Raw genomic sequence first — 22,114 nt, 5'->3', positions numbered from 1 at the left:
AGGCTCCTTTCAAGAAATTCATAAACTTCTACACTTAAAAATGGAAGTGAAAAGTACTTAGGAGAATTATATTTATGTCTTCAAATGAGAATGAACTTCCTCTATGTATTATCATTTGTACTAAGCAAAATATAAATCTCATTTACAGGTGAAACTGATACTAATGACGCCAGCAAATAAAACTCACTGAGAGCCGTTTAGGAGTTTTGGAAAGCAAGCACCCTTCATCAGGCCTGGGAAGTGCAGGAGTGATCTCCGTCAATCATGTGCAACAAGACAAAAGCTGGTTACAGAAGAGATTTCTCAATGCACATTCTATTGCTTTCCAAGGTCTTATTTTGTTACTGTGAAACTTTGCAACAGTCAAAACTCTTGCTAATTTGGAGCCGGCTCCAGCTCTCTGCTTGACCTTGCCTTTGAGATAAGGGAATACTGCAAATCGGTGATTGCAGAAGAGACATTTGTTCAGCACAGATCACACTTCACACAAGACGTTATCACCTTCAAAAATGAACAGTGTCTGAAGAAACACAGTTTTAAAGTAAACAGGCTATCAGAGGGACATTCTGTCTAGCTTTCAAAGAACACAATTACTTAGATAAATCTTTACTTTAGCTTAAAACACAATATTCTGCTTTTTGTAATAGTTACTGCTTCTAGTATCAAATCCTTCCTTTTCTTTTTGGACCTTTGATTCTCATCTAAAGGTCCACAACACCCTTCTTCCCACGGGATAACAAGCAAGGCAGAATAACATCAATGTAGTTTGCCTACATCTATTCTAGAAATGTGATCCATTTTCAAAATTATGTATTTTTCACAATTTAATGCTAGGAAGACTATCCCTATTATGACAGTGATTAACACTAAAGTTTGTGACAAGGAAGCCAGCCACCCAGTCAGCAATGCTCCACCTATATGAGTTAAAAATTTATTCAGCCAATTGTCTCCTGCATCCTTTCTCTCAGATCCTGAGCTTGTCAGGCAACAGTTTAAATTTCTTCTATCTGCTTATTAAGATCTTCCATTACATTTGGGATACGGTTGGAACAATAATCTGTGTCTGATTTCAGATCCCCACAGACTCCATGCTCTTTGGCCAGCTATAAATCTGAAACCAGATAGTGTTTTAATACTGCCTTTCTATTGGCCTGTACCTGCTGACTAATCTATTCAAATCCCTTGGCAACTGAACTAGCCAGAGTTTCCACTTGCCAGGTAAGATTTGCAATTAGAATCCAATTTTCCAGTGCAGTCCATCCCCATCCTACCTCACTGGATGTGCTTGGCCCTTGCTAATTAACTTCATCATTGGCTCTTTTGTTTTTTCCCCCAATAACAAGGGTTTATAAGGCTTCATTTCACTTCCAGATAGGGCACAGTGTCAGGAGGCCTAGGGTTACAGGTGTATGTTCTTCAGTAAAAGACAATCTGGCAGTCCAAGGCACGCTTCCCAATGCCGATACGCTGTACCCAAGGGCTGGCACTTCAGCCTGTGAACAGCAGGAATTGTTGATACAGATTTCTCATAATTCTCATGCTCTTTTTATAATAAAGGGAAGGCTGTTATTATTACATCTGCCTCTGGCAAAGTTACCTGTGATTTTCTGTATACAACTCCAGGACATCTTGGGATAATCAAATTTATCTTTTTTTCCCTAACTAAAGCACCACTTCAGGGTAGAAATGTATCTGCAATCTCCTCGTAACTTTTTATCCCAAATGCTAGAGCCTTTTCTCAAGATATCACATTCTGACAATTCAGTCACATCACCGCTGCAGCTGGCAACACATAGGATCATTAATCCAGCAGCAACTTGTGTCTCACCATATCCTGCAACCCAATCTAAGAAATGGACCCCTTTGTGCAAGGAGTGTTAGTACAACAGCCAAAAGCAGTCCTGCTTCTTCCCAGCCTCCAAAGTGTTGCATCCTGCAGTACGTCACTCCCACTTTGTATGCACTGGTTTTCACTATCTAAATCATAGTTCCCATTAGCCGGTTTTAGCACTTTGGTGACGTTATCCAATTTTTGAAGATCCATAAGACTTAATGGAATAATTCCTCAGGGTATTGGGTCTGAAGTGGATGAGGTGGAATGTGGCATGGGGAGGCAGGCTGTCATGCTAGAGTCTATTCATTTTACCAAAAGCTTTTATCACCTCCAATATGCTATTGTCATTCCAATCTACTCCTTTACCCAAAATTATAGTTGTAATGACAGTCATTTGAAACGCAACTGCAAAATTCATCATGATCTAATTCTTTGAATGTTTATCTTTAGTGAGTTCCCTGAGTCCCACTGTATTTTCCACTCAGGCTTCGGTACCCACTCAATTCCCATGTGGTGAGCAGCTGGGGATCGTTGTTCTGTGGTCCATGAAGCAGGAACCTTCTTAATCTCTGAATAATGAATCCATGGTCCTTTTCCAGCTAGCTTCATGGCTGTGTATGTACTTAAAAGTACCTGATATGGTCCTTTCCACTTAGATTTAATAGTTACGAGTCCCAGGACTTGATATGCACCTAGTCTCCAGACTGGAACAGGTGTGCTGGTGTATCAAGCTCTAAGGACTTTTTAACTGTCACAAATTTCTGCAATTCCTGGAGAGTCTTTCTTAGAGATATCTAATAGTTTTTTAAGTCCAAATTCCCTTAAACAGCAATATCGCCTGGGACATGTGGCATCTGATAAGACCTCCCATACAATATCTCATATGGGCTAAGGCCTCCTTGTCAGGGTTAAGTCTGAATTTTTAATAATACCAAAGGCAGTGCTTTTACCCGGGTCATATCAGTTTTCTGACATATTTCACCCACCTGCAGCTTCAAAGTAGAATACATTCTACTTTCTCACTAGATTGAGGCCTATAAGGTGTATGCAAATCCCAGGATATTCCCAGAACACTGCTTAGTAGTTTGATTACGTCTGCCACAAAATGAGAACCTCTTTCCAAAGACATTCGTAAAGGCAACCCAAACATTGGAATCATTTCTTCAAGTAAAATTTTACTAACATTCTTGCCTGATTGGTGTGAGCAGGGAAAGCCTCTGGCTAGTCTGTAAAGTTATCTACTAAAATTAGAATATATCTCTATCCTTTTTCGGAATAGCTCAGTAAAATGTATTTGCCAGTAATTTCTAAGGAAATGTTAAGGAAGGAAATTCCCAAGTATAATGCCACACTTTTCTGCAACTGAACAAACAATTTCTGTCATTGCCCTTCCTATAACTATTTTCTTTAATTGTTTTAGAAGATTTTCTGTTCCCCAATGTACTTTATCATGTCCCGTTTTGGCCAGTTCCCTTAAAAGAAAAGGAGGTATTATACCATCTGCCTGGTCAGTGTGACAAACCACCCACTATTTTGTTCTTTCCCCTGCAATGTCATAATCAATCTAAGGTCCTTATTATCATACCTAGGAGCTGTTTCTCGCAATTTTCTTTCTTTCTCTGGTGCTAAAGTCATGATGCCTGTTTCTGCAGCCTCTTTAGCAGCCTTATCAGCCAATTCATTTCACAATCCAATTTTAGATATCTCCAACTGATGTGCCTTGCAATGCATAGTAGCCACTTCTGTAGTTTTCTGAATACTGGCTAGTAATTTTTTAATTTGTTCTGTATGCTTGATTCTAGTCCTTTGTGCTGTAAAAAGACCCTCTCTCTTTCCATATGGCTCCATTGGCATGCACAACTCCAAAGGCATAGTTAGAATCTGCCCAAGGCCCTGGTTAAGGCCGCTAATTTGGCTTTCTGGGCAGAGGTTGTTGATTGCAAAGCACAAGCTTCCACAATGGAGCTTCTTGTGGTAACTGCATACCCCAACAACCTTTTTTCTCTTCGCAAAAAACTGCTCTTCTCTGTGGCCAACAGCGTGCCACCATCCCAAGAAAAGTTAATTCACTGACTATCTGGGGTTCTGGTAGCTTGCAAATAGCTTCTTTTCTTTCTGTTCCCAGTTGTTGCCACCCTTGTTGTATCTCAAATCCAAGATAAGTCACAGTTCTTCATGCCACCTGAGCCTTCTCTCTGCAAACTCTATATCCACTTAGTCCCCAAAAGTTTAAAAGACTCATAGTCAGTCACAATCTTCTCTAACAGCTGTAGCAATGAGGGTGTCACCCACATGCTTTAATATTATTCTCCCATGGTTTTATTTTCCTATATTTCTAGTTATTTGGCTAATTGTTTCCCAAAAATTGTTGAACTGTTTTTAAATCCATGGGGTAGGACATTTCATGTATACTGAGCTCTTCTACCAGTTTCAGAATTTTCCCATTCAAAAGCAAAAAGCTCTTGACTTTCCCTTTTCAAGAGGAATGCAGAAAAGGGCATCTTTTATGTCTAGCACAGTAAACCAACCCTGTTTTTCAGTTAAAGCTGTTTTTTTAAAGAGTATAGGGATTCACAGCCACTGGATGTATATCCTGAACAATTTGATTCATTGCTCTAAGATCCTGTACTAAATGGTAACCCTTACCATTTGCCTTTTAACCAGCAAAACCAGGATATTATACTTTGACTCATATTCCACTAATAACTTATATTTCAAGAATTTCTGAATTACTGATACTAACCCAAGCTTAGCTTCCAACTTTAAAGGGTATTGTTTAATTCCAACCAGAGCCAGTCTTAGTTTCAGAACGCCTCTTACAAATTATGCTCACTCAGACTTCCCATGTATCTCTCCAGCCCACACTGTTGGGACCACAGCATCTTAAACTCTTCAGGGATTATTTTCTCAGAATGTTGACATCCTGCAATAATAAAGCTGTCGCTTCAATATATTTAGATTCTGGTATATAAACTTGAACTTCCCCTTCTCCAAATCTTATTTGAGCTTCTAATTTTTCAAGAAAATCCTTTCCTAACAACAGCTTTGGGGAGCCTGGCAAATACAAAAACTGATGAGTTACCCACTGTTTTCCTAATTTAAATTTCAAATATTTTAAGAAATGGTTGACTTTCCCTGACTCCCATCACACCAATAATGCTTATATTATTGTTATTGTTATTATTTCTTCAAAGTATTCAATACAGAATATGCAGCCCTGGTGTCTACCACAAGTTCAATTTTCACTTCCCCCAGCCCGATTTTAACCAGAGATTCTGCAAAACATTTCTCTGGTCTCCTTTAATCCTGTTCTAGAGAGAACAGGGGATTCAGAAGAGTACCTTAATTCAAAGGAAGGCATTTCTGCTTCCAGAGCATTAATTGCAACAAAGCATTATAATTCAGTGACGCATTAGCAGGCCACCCTTCTCCTGCAAAAACACAGTTTTAAAGAAAACACGCTATCAGAGGGACATTCTGTCTAACTTTCAAAGAAAACTATTACTTAGATGAAACTTAACTCTACTTCAGTTTAAATCACAATATTCCGCTTTTTGTAATAGTTACTACTTGTCGTACCAAAAAAAATAAGCTTCTTGATTGGTCTTTCTATAACTAAGAGAAAGAGTCCAGAATTCATGTAGAAATACTGGAATGGAACATAAAATTTTCTTAGTGCTATTCTCAGGAAGCAACTCTTCAGTTATTGCCAGTTTCCCCAATATTAGACAGTAGAATTTTGACAACATTTATTTTCTTGAGCCTAGGACAGTAAGTCTTTGTAAGAACACCCCAAAAATTAAGAATCCAAGTCTTTAATGCCTTCTTGTAGCTGTAGGACTCATATAAGTAGAAAACAGTTATCCAAGCATATTGTGAGTTCAAATGACAGAATGTGATATCCCTCAGACACCTAAAATTCCTTGGAAGTCCATGTCTTCATGTAAGTATTTAAACTAAGCAGAAACAGGAAGGGGTTGGCTGCAGATCAAACATTAAGCAGACTGCTGAGCAATCCTAAAAAAGAATGTCAGGGAGTTCTCAGTTGTGGTTCAACAACACGGTCCTTTTTCCACAGGGAAATGACATATTTAATGATTTTTATAGTGTTTCAGGACTTCTGTCCAATATGTGGGATTGTTTGCTTTTAGTATTCTGTTAGTTTACTAACATAAAATATAATTCAGAGGAGGAAACTTTGCACTGAAATAATTGTAAGTGTTACTCTGACATTTTTTGAGAAAACCAGTATTAAATACAACGTAATGACTTGCTAGAAGAAGAGGAACAATAGCAGAAAATACTTGTGTCTTGGCATAGTTACCAGGGTATAACTGTTTTCAAACTATGCAAGTGCAGACTAGGGATTTTAGGATTGCAGGGGCTGGATTTGAAATTGATCCACAGATTTGTTTCCTCAGCACTATTCCTTGTGATAGCAAAAGCATATCCAAAACTGTCAGGAAAAGAGAAGAGAGAATGAAACAGCTGAGGTCTGCAGTAATCAGCAAGCAATTATATCAAACTTAAAGATATTTGCAGCTATTTTTGCTGGTGATCAGTGTGCAGAGAGATGCAATTAGTCACAAATTGGTCTACTCACAGGGCAAATACAAGTAGTAACAAACGCACTGATTTCAAAACCTGGGGTGTCAGAAAAGATTCTTAACACTGAAATACATCAGAACACAGAATATATCATTAAACATCATGCGCTCCTTACTGAAAAAAAAAAGAAAAACAATTAGTCTTTCTTTTTAAGTAATAGTTATGAGATTCAGAGAGCATAAAATACAGCTGTATGATTTATAATATAATTAGAACATAGTTGCAAGATTCCTTAGAAAGATGCATCATCTTATTTTTAATGTAACTATTCTTTATTTCCAGGAATATATTCAGTCACAGTAGTCTATTCCTAAAAGCAGGACATAATTTTTCGCTCTTTCACAGGATGATGAAAAACTCATGACATTTTCAGTCCTCATGTAGAAAGTTATGAGTTTAAGGCACCTAACAAGTGCATAAATATACATTGCTGTATTTCAAAGAAACAAACACTAGCTAATTTTTGTTATCCTTAAAGATAAAAGGTTACATTCATTCAAATCCTCTCTGGCATTAGCATTTGTAATAATGCTACTATTTTCAGTGAACTTACACAGACCATGTTGCAAATACAAAGTCCATAGGCAACAAAAGACATGGATAATAGACCTTACTGGTAGTTTTAAGACTATAACTTTACCATACTGCAAATAGCAAGCCTGAAAATGTGTTAGAAAACTCTTCCATTAAATATGAGTAATCTGAGGACAGATGACCAAATAAAACCATGCCATAACATTTGATATGCCAACTGCAAATGTGTAACTAGTATTTGTTGGAGGTTTGGGAGTTGTTCTTTTTCCCTTTCTTTCTCTGGCTAGCTGAAGCCCTTATCCACTACGAAACTAGAGCCATGATAACATCACCGAAACAGTGACTTGAGAATAGCTGTGAAAAAGACACAAACTGCGATGACCTCCGAAAGATCTAGGTGGACAAAATTTTCTCCTATGTAAGTGAGGAAAGCCAGAAGTCATGCAAGTACCCGCATTCCACCTTGAGATACCTTGGTCTCTTGGGGCTCGCAGGATACTCCCTTCTTTCTTCAAGAAATATTGAATACAGTTTCCCACGCTGGCCAAAAGGGGGGTTGTGCTATGGGAGCGAGAAGGAGGAGCTATTGAGTAAGAGCAACCTCGAAGTGCCTCCAGCTAACTAAACTTAAAGAGGTACTCACCGGCCCTGAGGATGGATTAAACAGGTGGTGACTGCTATCGCCCTATGCTGCAAACAGCTTTCAGCATTTACCCAAAACTCTCCTGCCCGTTCTAGGCAAATGGCGCTGAAGGATACCACCCGTGGTCACTCAGGAGTTCACAATTTGACCTTCCAGGTAAGCGTGGTTTCCTTTGCTTTGTGGGTAAGAGGAACGGCTTAAAAACGATGAACAATGCTTACTTTAGTCCCTGAACAAAGAAAATGCAATTTTGGCTCTCTCCATGGCAGATATTTTACTAGAACTCATATGCTTTGCACTGATATCCTGCCAAAGCATCAGGGTCTTGGATGAAGAAGTAGAGCACAATCTACACATTCAGAAGTAGGCTCAGGTTTTTGCCTTCACCTGCTCCCTGGTATCCTGGTATCTTTGAAAAGTCTCCCGGCTCAGTAGCATTTCATAGGCTGATGGATCTCACAACTAACTCATCCACCTCTCCCATCTGCTGCATCAGATGCTGCTTTTTCCTGAGGGTAGGTAGTTCTAAGTTCTTTTGAAGAGGTCATCATTATGGAGCAGACACATATTTCATCAAAGCAATGTAATAATATGAGATAAATAATCCTGTAATCACAGTGGGGCACATCTTGTTTCTTCCGCACATAAAATAAGTGCAATTGTCTTGGTCTGCTCCCAAGAGCAGGGAGAGGACGCCAACCCACAAGGTTCTGAGTGTTATGGGCTTAATGTGACATTGACATTTGAAAAAATGGAGGTTTAAGACGCAGAAGCACCAAAACCCCACTCCTTATTAACCAGTTTGTTATTATTTCTCAGTGCCCAGCATACCTGCACTTTCATAGGAGTTAGAGCAGGACAAACTCACAGTCAGGACTGTTTACTGTACTTGTTACTGAAATAGGCCAGGGAGAGACAGTGACTAAAAACTGCTATGTTGGGTCTTGCTCTCCTCTGCAGCTTCTGATCCTTATGCTGTCCCTGAGCTCAGCCAGCAGGAAGGGTAGCACATAGTGAGGTGTGAATATCAGCCAACACTATTCAAATAACACAGAAAAGTCTTTCTAGATATTAAACTTGTGGAATATAATGTAACACCAGCGATATCCAACCACTGTATATTTATCTGCTGGGTAAGAGACACAGACAAGCAACAGATTGTTTTTATAACCTGCCAAATGTGGAGTGCAAAGGAGTTAATAGTCAAGTCCCTACTTCAGTCAATAGTTAATCACTCTGAGTGGGAGCAGCTTCAAGAGGAGATAGAGTCATAACTCTTTTAAAACATGATAGCCCAGTGGTTAGGGCTTTCTTCTGGGTAGTCAGGGCGCCCTCAATGCAACTGTGCTGCACAGCAGACAGGCAGGCAATTTGAACTTGGGCCTCCCTCAAATTCTAGAGAATGAGAACACTCTCCTAGTGAAAATAAGGCTTCATCCTGGCTGCATTTTTACACAAAATGTGTGCCTAAGGTAGTGCAATCTGCTTACTAAGTGTGCTTACAAACCCATCTAGTAAAGAAGTCTCTCCTCAGCTGCAGAATCTTAGTGCCAAACGCTCTTGAATGACCTGAACTAAAAATCATTTCTTTCCTCTGCAGTCTCCATGGAGCACAGTACAGTGACCCAGGATAATCCTCTGCCTGATGAAGCTAGCTGACCAGGGCAATGTGCAGGGAATCCAGGTGCTTCCTTTCCTTTCTTTTGCAGAGGTTCACAAGAACCTGCAAATCTCATCTGATTTTAATAACCCAAATGCCAGATCACAGAGACTGTCTAACAATGAGTCTGGGCCTGAGTCAGGTTTTCTACTTGCTTTTTTTCCTTCAAACACCAGCAGGTGTTTACATTTACACCATCTCTGACTCAACTGAGAAGTCACTCCCTGGAGAAAATAAGGCTTCCAAGGAGATAGGTAAATAACTGCATACAGAAAAACAAATCACTTTGCAGTAGCAGCCACTGAGAAGAAAAAAAATCTCATCATTTCTTCCTGTTTTCTTGTGTTTGAGCTTTACTTGCACGAGGAATGATCACTTCTTCCTCCAAGAAGCAGTGTCTTCTAGTATTAAGAAATTAGTATCTTCCCTAAACTACAAAATATAAAAGTGTTCTGGAAAGGAGTTAATTTAAGCCATTTTAAGTATCAGTGTGGGATTGTACTCCAAACATACCTTCAGATGTACCTGAGCCATTCAATGATTAACACACAAAGGGACAGAAAAAGTAAGGCACATGCAAAGTAAACCCGGGTCACGTAGTTTGTTTTATAAAGTATGTAAGTTAAGAAAACAACTCTCAACGTAATGCAAAGCAACTCAAGGCTAACAAGTGATGGGTGAAAGATCCAAGGCTAACAAGAGATGGGTGAAAGATCGTATCAGAGCCTTATTATGGCAAGAATGAGAGGCATTGTGCCTGCTGTCATGGAGGTACTGTTAATGTGATAAAGAAGTAATGCAGAGTAATTGGCCTATCAGGTAGTCGTAGCAATAGTCAGAGGAAAATTATTTGAGGTCTTCTTAGTCTCACACTGGCTATTTCTATTTAAACATACACGTCCATATGTACTAAGATAGAGTTTTTATGCTTTAGTAGACCCTCAGAAATCAGTTAACAGATGTTAACTTTCGGAGAGGATGTATATCCATGTAACTTAAGGTTCCATTAACACAATTAATTACATTTAAAACATGCATAATCCTGCAAAATAACAGCCACTTCTTTTGTACACAATGCAGATTCCACTTCAACGGTTTAAAGACATAGTGTCAAAAACTGCAGATCAGTGTTGTTGCCTCCCAATAATGCCAATACCTGGAAGATCCAGAAGCAACTCTTTAACTCTTCAACAGCTTAAAATAGTCTAAAAAAAACCCCAGACAACAAACCTCACGTGTACAGCTCCACTGTATCCCATTCTCCCTCTTTTTTTTAATTACAATAAGTAAGATTCTTGTATTGGTTTTAAGAAGATACATAGCTCTACCCAAACTGACAGTCTTCCCAAGCACACTCCTACTCTTTTGCACAACGTATACTTAGTAAAGCCCCAATGCAATTGTTAAGACCTACATGCTAAAGTTGCTGCTTTGGATGCTGCATTGCAGCTAGAATGAATAGATTGTCATACTGTTTATACTGAGACTTTCAGATTTTTAATGTGGGGATTTTTTTTTTCCCTTAAATATGTCATGCAATTTAAGGAACCTAAATAATCATCCTCATTATCACTTTTCAGAAGATCTTTCATATTAAGAGTCTACATGCCAATATAGTACATGTTATATCCTTATTTACAATAATGTCATACGTGACATATAAAAACTCTATCATGTCTGTTGCATTCAGTGTGGTTCGGTTAACTTGTCTCCACTGACACCGCTGTAGGATCACCATAGTTGCTCACAGAATTTACTATGTTTTAGCACATGGATAATGATGCTCACAGAATTTACTATATTTTAGCACATGGATAACGAACATTCATTCCTCCTGCCCTGTGCATTGAATTTTATTATTGGTCAGGAATTTATGAATGCAATGATTATTGATTAAAAAAACATCTTCCTCATTGTTTTAAAAGTGTTTTAACAGCTTCAGAGTCATGACACTGACTAGAAAAAAGTAGTGCACTGTCATGTGTACACTGCGGAAAATTTAGATTAATGGACTTCAGTTATACTGAATATTAAAGGAGTAGCAAAGTTTTGAACTGTAAATCAGATTCATCTGACTGAATGGAATCTGAAACACAGTTAAATCCAGCAGGGTAAGTTAGAACATTTGCTTTTGAAGCATCTGTTTTGCAGTGAGTTCCTTAAGTACCCTAGTTCTAATCATCCAATCTAATGTAATGACCTGCCCTTAAACCATAAACAATTTTAGCAGCTACTTGAATGGTCTGTTTTTATCAGTAATTGGCAGGGGCAGGAAAATCAGCTACTTTAGACTATCTGCTTTTGCTAAAAGAACAGCTATGATTAAACTTATTTTGTTTCGTTCATTTGTAAATAACAATTTTCTTAGAAACCTAAATGCAGATACTAGTTTACTGATTTTATTACCACATAAATAATGAGATAGTTCGTGCAGAGTACAGTGCAATGACCATACCATAACTGCTGCCATAAGAAATCATTGAAATATAAAACATTTGTCAACTGCAGATATTGTTATTTGATATTTCATTTAGACGGCCTTCTTAGGAAACCAAAAGAAGAACTAGCCCCTCAAGGATCATTAAAAAGGAGCAATTTCCCCTTCAAAACATTAAGAAACAAGAAAATGCAACTTCAGAATTAAAGGAAGTAGAAATAGTGGAGCCAGTGAGGGAGAGTCTTAAACACTTCATACAGCCTGATAAAAGGTATACCACAGAGAATTAATATGGTAAAACTAACTGCTCTCTTTATTCTGTTTTATTCCAACAGCAGTAGAAGTACATGTTTTTTACAAATATGCATTTACTGCAGGCACTAACAACCTGGGGGAAGGCCCAGGTAGGCCGTTTTGCCCTTGGCAGGGAGAAGGGCTGGCTCTTCCTAAACTTGTTTAACCAGTCCTGAGGCAATGGGCAGCACCAGGACATGTGAGTCTGTGTCAAGAAAACAGCAGATTCACATCTAAACACTATCCATGACCAATGTAGCATTGTGTAATAGTGCAGGAACTTGAACACCTGGGCTTTGGACACTGTGATTTGGGTTTCCCTGTGCTAGTAAAGTAGAACATGGAAGCAGAGGCAGCAGAGTATTAAGTCGGTTCTTACTGCACGTCAGAAAGGCTTTCAGCTTTTGATTTGAACTGACACAGTTTCTGCTCCTGTCAAGCCTCAGAATGACAATGAAGGTGTGGATGTTTTAAATCCAAGAGGTGTCAGGGACAATTCACAGAAAATCAGGAAGTTGCAAAATAAGAAAACTGTACATCCTAATCAGGTTTCTTTTTTCTTCTTTCATTTGAATAACCTTATGTAAATTCATAAACCTCAAATTCTGTATCAGTAATTTGTTGTGATAATACATCCAAGATAGATATTTTAACAAAACCTGAATTTGATTTAAAAGTCATAAACTGACAGGGAAGAGAGTTCTGTTCTCAGAAATACATTGAGAAAAAATACAAAAATTGACAGAATGTGTAGGATTCGGAGAATTCGTTTCTAATGTCATAGTGGCTTCTATAGCAAGGAGTTGCTATAGAAGCATTTTCTCCCAAGAAGTTGTGAAAAGAGAAAGTGGAAACATTGGTTTTAGTGATACAGTCTTTCAGTCAGGTAGGGTATACATATTATTAAATATCCACTTATATAAAATAAGGCAAATTTCAGACAAACACAAACTGAAGGCAACAGCTCTGATGTACAACTGACCAAAGGAAAAAGAGGAAAATACAGTTCAGGTGACTGTATAATAAATATGTCCATTTTGACTTCTTTTGACTGAACTTAACTACGTTAAGTTCACGTAGTGAGTAGCTCACTATGAAGATATGAAAGTCAGGTTAAAAAAACCCACAGATATTTTAGTAGTGTCATGTGTTAATATTTTCACATTCATACTCCAGAAATAACCTGCTACTTTAGAAGTTCCATTGAAAACCCCTAGTACTTTCCTTTGTTGTAATCGTATCCACTTACCAGGTTTGGTGACGGTACTTGAAGCATCACAAAAGAAGTAGGGGTTTCCTGGATATTCTCTTCTATCTTCCAGTGGTTTTTGGATATGATCAGAGGCAGCAAAGATATGCTGACACAGACATGCTCTGCTCTCAAAGTTGAAGTAATTCCAGATTTACAGTGATGGAATGGATCATTGGAGCTGTTTGGATATGCGCTCCTAGAAACTACACCAGGGTTAAAATTCGAGGAGAGGAAGGTGGTAGACAGTGCCTATACTACCTCTTAAAAAAAAGCCAGCAACAAAGGAAAATGTTAAAAATAATTAAAAATACTTTCAGAACAGATTAAAACTGTTGAAAAATTGAGAAAAGTAGTGGGAGTAGGTAAAAGCTTGATTTTAATAGAAGAAACTAATTTCCTACTGAAAAGGTTCAGCTGAAAGGGTTCAGCCACTACTTTGTGTAAGTATAGTAGAAATATGTATATGCACACTGACCCTTTCTCAGGCACACTGTGACTGATGCAGAAGGGTTTATTTTGTGGCTCTGCAGAGTATAGACTTTGTTCTGTCCCCTCTGGCATCACTCTATATGCTCCATGCAGCCTTTGAGTTACTCTCAGCTAAGGCCATTGTTCTCAAGGAGCCTAATCTTCAATAATGTTTAGCCGTGGAAAAAGAAGAAAAAGGGGTTGGATCCACTCTCCTTTTTCCTAGTGTATCTGCAAACACTTAGATGCTAAGTGATCTTAGACTTCAGGTTTTCTTAACACCATTTAATGTAAAGATAGGACAGCATTTGTGACATTATAACAACAATATAATAATTACATGGTAGACAATTTGAAAATACATGAATTGATGTTTTTTATATTGAAAAGTTCAAATGAAAAAAGTAGGATAAATTCTCAAGACAAACATTATATTTCACAAATTCAAAGAGCCAGACCCCAGGCTGTGGGTCATCTAGGGGTGCTCCTGGCCTGGGGAGGATGCTGAGGCATGGAGGAGAGCAGTGGGGCAGCAGAGTCTGGCCTGGGCAGCACATGAATGTGGGCACTGGGCGGTGGTGGTGAGGGTGGAAAAAGAGTAGGACATGGGTTTCAGTCTGTGACCAGTAGAGGGGACACAGTGCAACAGGGATCACAGCTGCCTGCAAGTATGGAAACATTGCTTTTCTGCTCAGAGGGCTGAACTCTCTTGATGTATAATTTAGGTTCAAAAATTTGTGGGAATCACTGGCATGCAATATATGCCAAATTTAAGCACAGGAATAAATGATATTTCAGTATCAGTTGGAGTCCAGTCACAAGTGGTGTTCTCAAGAGCTCAGTGCTGGGTCCAGTTCTGTTCAGTATCTTTATCAATGACCTGGACAAGGGGTGGTTCTGCAAAGGGATCTGAACTGGCTGGACCGCTGGGCTGAGACCTACAGGGTAAGGTTTAACAAGGCCAGATGCCGGGTCCTGCACTTGGGGTACAACCCTGTGCTGTAATACAGACTAGGGGAAGAGTAGCTAGAAACCTGCCTGGAGGAGAAGGACCTGGGGGTGTTGGTTGACAGCCGATTGAACATGGACCAGCAGTGTGCCCAGGTGGCCAAGAAGGCCAATGGCATCTTGGCTTCCATCAGAAACGGCGTGACCAGCAGGTCCAGGGAGGTTATCCTCCCTCTGTACTCAGCACTGGTGAGACGGCTCCTCAAAAACTGTGTTCAGTTCTGGGCCCCTCACCACAAGAAGGATGTTGAGGCTCTGGAACGAGTCCAGAGGAGAGCAACAAAGCTGGTAAAGGGGGCTGGAGAAGAGGCCTTATGAGGAATGGCTGAGGGAGCTGGGGTTGTTTAGCCTGGAGAAGAGGAGGCTGAGGGGAGACCTTATTGCTCTCTACAACTACCTGAAAGGAGGTTGTGGAGAGGAGGGAAATGCCTTCATCTCCCAGGTGACGGGGGACAGGACAAGAGGGAATGGCCTCAAGCTCCACCAGGGGAGGTTCAGGCTGGACATCAGAAAAAATCTTTTCACTAAAAGGGTCATTGGGCACTGGCAGAGGCTGCCCAGGGAGGTGGTTGAGTCACCTTCCCTGGAGGTGTTTAAGGGGCGGGTGGACGAGGTGCTGAGGGACATGGTTTTGTGATTGGTAGGAATGGTTGGACTCTATGATCCAGTGGATCTTTTCCAACCTAGTGATTCTGTGATTCTGTTAGCGTATCTAATTTAGATCAAAACAGTGAAGTTTGCTTTCCCTTAGAGCAGGGCCAAAATGCTTTTGACTGAGAAATCACTCACTGTGATTTCTTGATAATAATGATGTGACCAGCAGGACCAGGTGATTCTGCCCCTGTACGCAGCACTGGTGAGGCAGCACCTCAAATACTGTGTTCAGTTTTGGGCCCCCTAATTATGAGAAAGACATTGAGGTCCTGGTGGGCATTCAGAGAAGGGTCAACAGAGCTGGTGAAGGGGCTGGAGAACAAGTCTTATGAGGAGCCACTAAGGGAACTGGGGTTGTTTAGCCTAGAGAAGAGGAGGCTGAGGGGAGACCTTATCACTGTCTACAGCTACCTGAAAGGGGTCTGTAGAGAGGTGGGGGTTGGTCTTTTCACCTGAGTGAATGGTGATAGGGCAAAAGGAAATGGCCTCAAGCTCTGCCAGGGGAGGTTCAGATTGGACATTAGGAAAAACTCCCTCACTGAAAGGGTTGTCAAGCACTGGAACAGGGTGCCCAGGGAGGTGGTTGTGTCACCATCCCTGGAGGTATTTAAAACACAGGTAGATGAAATAGTTAGGCATATGATTTAGTAGTAGACAGGTGCATTGGACTTGATGATCTGAAAGGTCTTTTTCCATCCCAGGGATTCAATGATTCTATGATCCTTACCTGTGTCTCTTGCTTTTTAGTGCATGTGTCGTGGTATCGTGCATGGGGCTCTCTTCAGCTCTGAGAAACAAATTCTGGTGTTTTTTTCCCCTTTCAAAATGGCGTGGATATGGATTGGAAAAGTTCACAGTCATGGTCTAACCAATGGGTTTGCCTGAAACTGATCACAATGTTGGTGGCCGACAGGAGAACTGGAGCCATGCATGTGCAGACAGGAGAGTCTCAAGACTGCTTCAGCCATCTGCCAGTGGGAATCTGTTTTTTTGCGCCTTACTCAACAAGTATGCACCCTTCTCAGCCTCAGTATTGATCTTTTTTTCCAGAACGATGAGTACATCATTATGGAGAGCAATCTGGGTGAAAACAAACGTGATTCAGAAGATCATGAGCAACCACGCTTGGAAGGGTAATGTCTTTTTGGATGAGTAAGTTTTTCACTAACTTTGTCCTGGCCCAAGCAATAAGCTGCCAGTGTTTCTGCTTCTGGAGTGACAGCTCCAAGTTTTCCTGCCATACCCCTATGCTGCACAGACCTTTGTATTGCCAGGCAATTTCTGTAATGCAGAAACAAATCGTATTTAAAATTTTTATACTATTCAACTAACATGTTATCATGCAGCTATGTTTCTAAAGCCTTGATAATTAAAGGAGTAATTTTTTTTCTTTTTATACACTAACTACTTTTCCAATATTTTCACAACAGCCTTTTTTAAATAGAGGTCGTAAATGGTGATCCCTTTCAGGAAGTTAAAGATTCACTATTGTCCTTCTGTTTGCATAGCTACCATACCCCAGTGCAAAATAAGAATACAATAGCTGTAAACAAAGCCATGTTGATGGAGCAGAATTTTTACACTTCATTAGCACTGTTACCAAGTGACCACATAGTGAAAACAAATATCTGTGTTTTACGTGAGTGTTAAGATTGTTTGGCAAAAACTACTATACCTGTGTAAGACAATCAAAATATTAAGATGTAATACTTAAAATTATATTTTATTTTCTTACTATTTTTCTCTCATATTGAATCTTCATATACACCTTCACAAAAATACTGTACTTTTACTCTGATTTCTATGACTGCATTCTCTTATACAGAACATCATCTGAGCTTTGAACCTGTTTTTCTATCAGCAGACTCTAGCAACTGGCTGTATATCTCAAATAGAAGTTTGTCTTACTCAAATTGGGCTACTTGGAAAGAGGTCATGCCTGTACAAACAGTGTGCTTGTATACAGAAGTAGTTGTGATGATTTTAATTATGCTTTAATGACTTGCTAATATGATCAGGTTTACTGATGCCATCATATTAAAGTATAGAATCATAGAGTGTTTTGTGTTGGAAAGGACCTTAAAGATCGTCTAGTTCCAACCCCACAGCTCTAGGCAGGGGCACCACCCACTAGGCCAGGCTGCTTTAGGACCCATCCAACCTGTACAGAAAGTACTGCTTCAAAAATCTAGCAGAAGTATTTATAAGTCACTTAAATATTCTCTCGTTTCTCCTCTCTTTAATTTGGAGATTTTTCATTCCTTTAGCAGTACATGACATGAAATGCTTTATTGTTAAAAACATTCAGGGGCTTGTCTAGCAAAAACAAAAGATGAGATTTGATGCATCAAACATCCAAGCTTGATAGGCCTCTCCAGTGGGACGTGTCAAGCATCTCCCCAGAAATTGTACAGGCAAGTGTTGGTGCGCAAATCACTATAATAATACAGAAAAATCCAGCAAATAAAACTCTCTAAAACTAGTTTTGGACTTTTAGAAAGCAAGCATCCTTCATCAGGCCCAGGTAACATGCAGGACTGATCTCTATTAATCATGTGTGATGAGGCAAAATCTGGTTACAGAATAAATTTCCCACTTACATGCATATGTATGAATATCCCCAGAAATCCTATGCATATTCCATTACTTTCCAAGGTCTAATTTTAATCTTATTATAAAACTTCACAGCAGTCAAAACTCTTGTTAATTTGGAGCTGGCTCTATCTCTCTACTTGACCTTGCCTTTGAGATAAGAAAATACTGCGAACAGAAGTGGTTGCAGAAGAAGAGACATCTGTTCAGCACAGATCCTACTTCATGCAAGACATTATCATTTTCGAAAAATGAAGAACGTCTGGAAAAGCACTGTTTTAAAGAAAACATGCTGTCAGAGGGACATTTTGTCTAACTCTGAAAGAACACAATTACTTAGATGGAACTTTACTTTAGCTTAAATTTGAGTATTCCATGCTTTTTAATAATAACTACTTCTTATATCAGAACAAGGTCAGTGAGTCCTTTCCTCCTCAAACCTGGGCTCACAGGAATGACTCAACAAGGCATCTCTGCACAGAGATGAGTTGAGTTGGGACAAAGGTGAAACTTGCATGTTTTTTATTCATTCTTGTTTATTGGTACTCCATTGGAGTACAATTTCTAGGCTTAATTCACTGGGCTTACTGTTTTACTCTTCCTGAAGCCTCCTTGTTCTTCCATCAGCAGCAGATACCACTGCCTGGGGAAGTGAAAGCTCATCGTAGGCTAGAAGCTGAAGAGGATTTTGCTTTTTTCTGGTTACAATCAGGTTATGGCTTGTTCAGTGCTCTCCAGTTTTGTACTTATTTTTGGAATTTGTTTAGGTTGGTTTTTGTTTGTTTGTTTGTTTGTTTTTCTTGCACATGGTAGGGGCAATGGTATATCTACCAAGTTACTTTTCTCAAATTAGCTCCTAAAAGTAGACGCTAATGTAATGTAATGTCTTTAATGTAACTGCTTAAAAGGGGCATTCACAAAGTGTGTCTCAATTTTGAAAGCATCACTGATTTCTTTCAATGGATAGTACTGAATAATCTGTGGTATGAGACACAACTCCTTTGAAAGAGCTGTCTTTCGATAACAAGGATTCATTACATGTACAAGACATTAACATCCACTTGTAGAGTACAGCAGACCAGAAAAAGGATTTCAGAGATGCAAAATGCAAGCAAGAAGAGTTTCGGCATATACAAACGTTTCACATTAAAGTTCTTAAATATGCTTAAGTGATACCTGCTTTTTCAACATTTTTGGTTAAGTAAAAGCCACCAGCAGTGTGCTGCACTTTAAACCTATATGATCACCTTTTATAAAAAAAATTTCCTTTGTAAATTGACCAGATTTCATAGGAAGATTGTTTTTCCTGCATCTTTCAAAACAGAGTGCATATTTATGACATATATGCCTAAACTTTGAAGATATGCCAGTACTGAAATGATAATCACTGAAAATAATAAAATAACAATGGAGAGAGACATATTAGAGCAAAGAAGATATTGCAAGGGATTGTAATCTTAAAATAACAATTTTAAATCCCAAAGGATCCATACATAGCTGTAACAGACACTAGATAATTTTTTTTTTGCTGATGAATTAAGCATAGATTTGATAAAGTAACTCCAGCTTATTCATGCATCAGTCTCTCATTTCTCTTTTTCTTTCTTTTCCTGTTGTATCTAATCTCTCTGCTGACACTGAGTAGATAACCTAATGTTCTTACAAGTTTTAAAAAAAAAAAAGCTACTATTTGAAAGGCAATAGGAATTCCCAGAACTAAAACTGAAATGTCAAAAGCAATCAAGATTTCTCAGACACCCTGTTACTCTTTGTGCTACTGGTGAAGGAGTGTGTTGCTCTGTTCTTTTAAGTGCTGATGTGAATTAAGTTAATACTCCTTGATTCTCATCAGTTTCCTTTACATTGATTTTTTTTTTTAGTGCAGAAAAGAAGGATATTTTTGCTGAATTTTGTTGTGCATCTGACTCCAGCTGTACCTCATTCCCAAACAAGAACAGTCTGGATAATTAGAATCTCTAAAGACAGTGTTGCTTTTTTAGACTGTAGGGTATGAGGCACCACTTTAGAGAGACAGAGCTATAGCTGTGATTTATTTTTCAGCTTGCACAATACAAGGGGTTTTACTCAGCTACAGCGTTTGTGACTGAAATATGTCCATGTCATCAGCATACTTACCACTGGAAATCTGTGTTGAATTAACTCCCTTAATTGCTATTTATCTAAAGTTCATCCTCCCTCGTGAAATCACCCTGTGTTACCCTTAGTGAGCCAAGAAAAGAATAACAGTGAAGTAGGTAATAACTGGAAGAACAGATACAAGAATAGGACATTCAAATATTAGAAATAATTCTAGCTTCCATGAACTGCTGAGCCTTAGATGAAAAGTTAATGTAATTAACAAGCAAATTTTCAAATATCCAGAAACATCTATGCAAACTGTACTAAGTTTTTAGATATTGGCAGTTTTACACACACAAATGCAACCTTAGGCCTTCACAACTACAGCAACCCTGCTCCTCCACATAGCAGCGCTGGACTGGCTGCCCTTAACAGTTTTTGTGAGTCTAATAATGGATACGGAATCTTAAACTAGCTACCTAATTTGCATTAAGTAACAGACCTTCTCACAGAAGCGCTGTACTTCAGAGGCGAGCAGAACTGGTCTGCTAACCTTTGTCCGTTAGCTAGTTGACAGATTGGCCCATTAGGTATCTGCCAGATTTTCTTTTTTACTTATCTAACATTAAACCTAAGAAATGCCCTCCAAAAGCTCTGCAGATGTTGTCATATTTTAATTTTTATTTGGCACTCTGGCACTTTGTAACCCTTACAAAGTGCAGCATACTCCAGTGCAGAAACTTTGATCAGCGTGACCTGATCATCCTGTGCAAATTACTCTTCTTTATCTACAGCTGAATTTTATGTTCTGCTTGTTTTTTTGGGTTTTTTTTTGTTTTTTTGCATTTTTCTAGGCATTTAGAAAAGAAGTATCATAAAGCCTGTGAATTTTGCAAGAAACATAAAACCAGAATTCACTATATGGTCTATGGAATTTTAATAACAGGTACAGTATATTACAAGCAGGGTTTCTGAAGCCTTATTTATTTCCCTTTATGAGATTATACACTATGCCTGTCTTCTATCTAACACAAAATCCCTTGACTGTCTGAAAGAGTGCATTTGAAAGGAGGCAAAAGTTAATTTAGTCCCAGGGAAAGCTCCAGATCTCAAGTCCTCCACTTATTTCCAAACTTAATGAAGGCACAGATCTTGCTATACTGCTCCTCCAGTGTATTTCAACTCTAACTAGCAATTACGTTTGGGATAAAAGAGTAGTTCAGCCTTTGTGTATTCTCTATCACCAAGAGGCCTGTTAAGCCCAAAACCATAAAATCACATTAAAAAAGGTCAGGGACCAACTTAGACTGAACTTAAGTCAGCATTTAGAAATGAAAATTTTCTGTTCTGACCTATATCACTAGATCTCCACAACAAACATATGCTAGAGGTAATATATTTTATGTCAGCATGCACTGCAAAGTCATTCAGATATTTTTCTTTGACCCTTTCATAATTAGCCATTACAGTGGGGTTTTTTTAACTTCCACTTAGCACTAAGTAGTTTCTTTTTGAGATCCACCTGCTTAACACTGAGAACACATAGACCTAAAATATCTCTGTCGATAGGCATCAGCATACTATAAAGTGATTACAAAAGGTCTGCCTACACGCCGAATATCACACCCTCCTATCATCAACCCCTCTTGCTTTGTCATAGTACAGATATATCCTGGCTCAAGAAAATAAGTGAGTGCTAAGGATATATCAAGGTTTCATACATTCATTCCATTAAAAAACCAGCTTGTTTTACAAAAATCAATTATTTTTCTTCCTTATTTGTCATGAACAAAATCAGACTCTTACTTACAAGAACTGAGTGTTTTATTTGGCCAGCAGTATTACCAATAAATCTGCCAAATGACAAATCATTCCATGGTTACTTTACGACATAAACTACTTCTAAGCTTCCCAATTACTTGGGAGGGCCATCAAGTCAAGTATTTCAAATACTTCTAAGTGTTTCTTCTAGTTTTATTGGATATACTCATCTTCCTGTGGATGAGAGAACAAGACCCATAGTTATGAATTCGAAGTCTTTACATAGCAAA

At 38.9% G+C, this 22,114-nt stretch overlaps 1 protein-coding gene across 1 annotated transcript in view; it reads left to right on the top strand.

The window, feature by feature from the left end:
• The first annotated feature begins 7,718 nt into the window (after nt 1-7,718).
• The window catches only part of SLC28A3 (solute carrier family 28 member 3), a 40,235-nt gene continuing 25,839 nt past the window's right edge, over nt 7,719-22,114 (top strand). The window contains exons 1-4 of the mRNA XM_069881154.1: nt 7,719-7,775; nt 12,457-12,558; nt 16,443-16,525; nt 20,918-21,009. Of these exons, the coding sequence (XP_069737255.1) occupies nt 7,719-7,775; nt 12,457-12,558; nt 16,443-16,525; nt 20,918-21,009 (334 nt within the window). The remainder of the gene's footprint in view (nt 7,776-12,456; nt 12,559-16,442; nt 16,526-20,917; nt 21,010-22,114) is intronic.

The sequence above is a fragment of the Phaenicophaeus curvirostris genome, chromosome Z, assembly GCF_032191515.1.
Source record: "Phaenicophaeus curvirostris isolate KB17595 chromosome Z, BPBGC_Pcur_1.0, whole genome shotgun sequence".
Lineage (NCBI taxonomy): Eukaryota > Metazoa > Chordata > Aves > Cuculiformes > Cuculidae > Phaenicophaeus > Phaenicophaeus curvirostris.
This window is presented reverse-complemented; position numbering and strand designations above follow the sequence as displayed.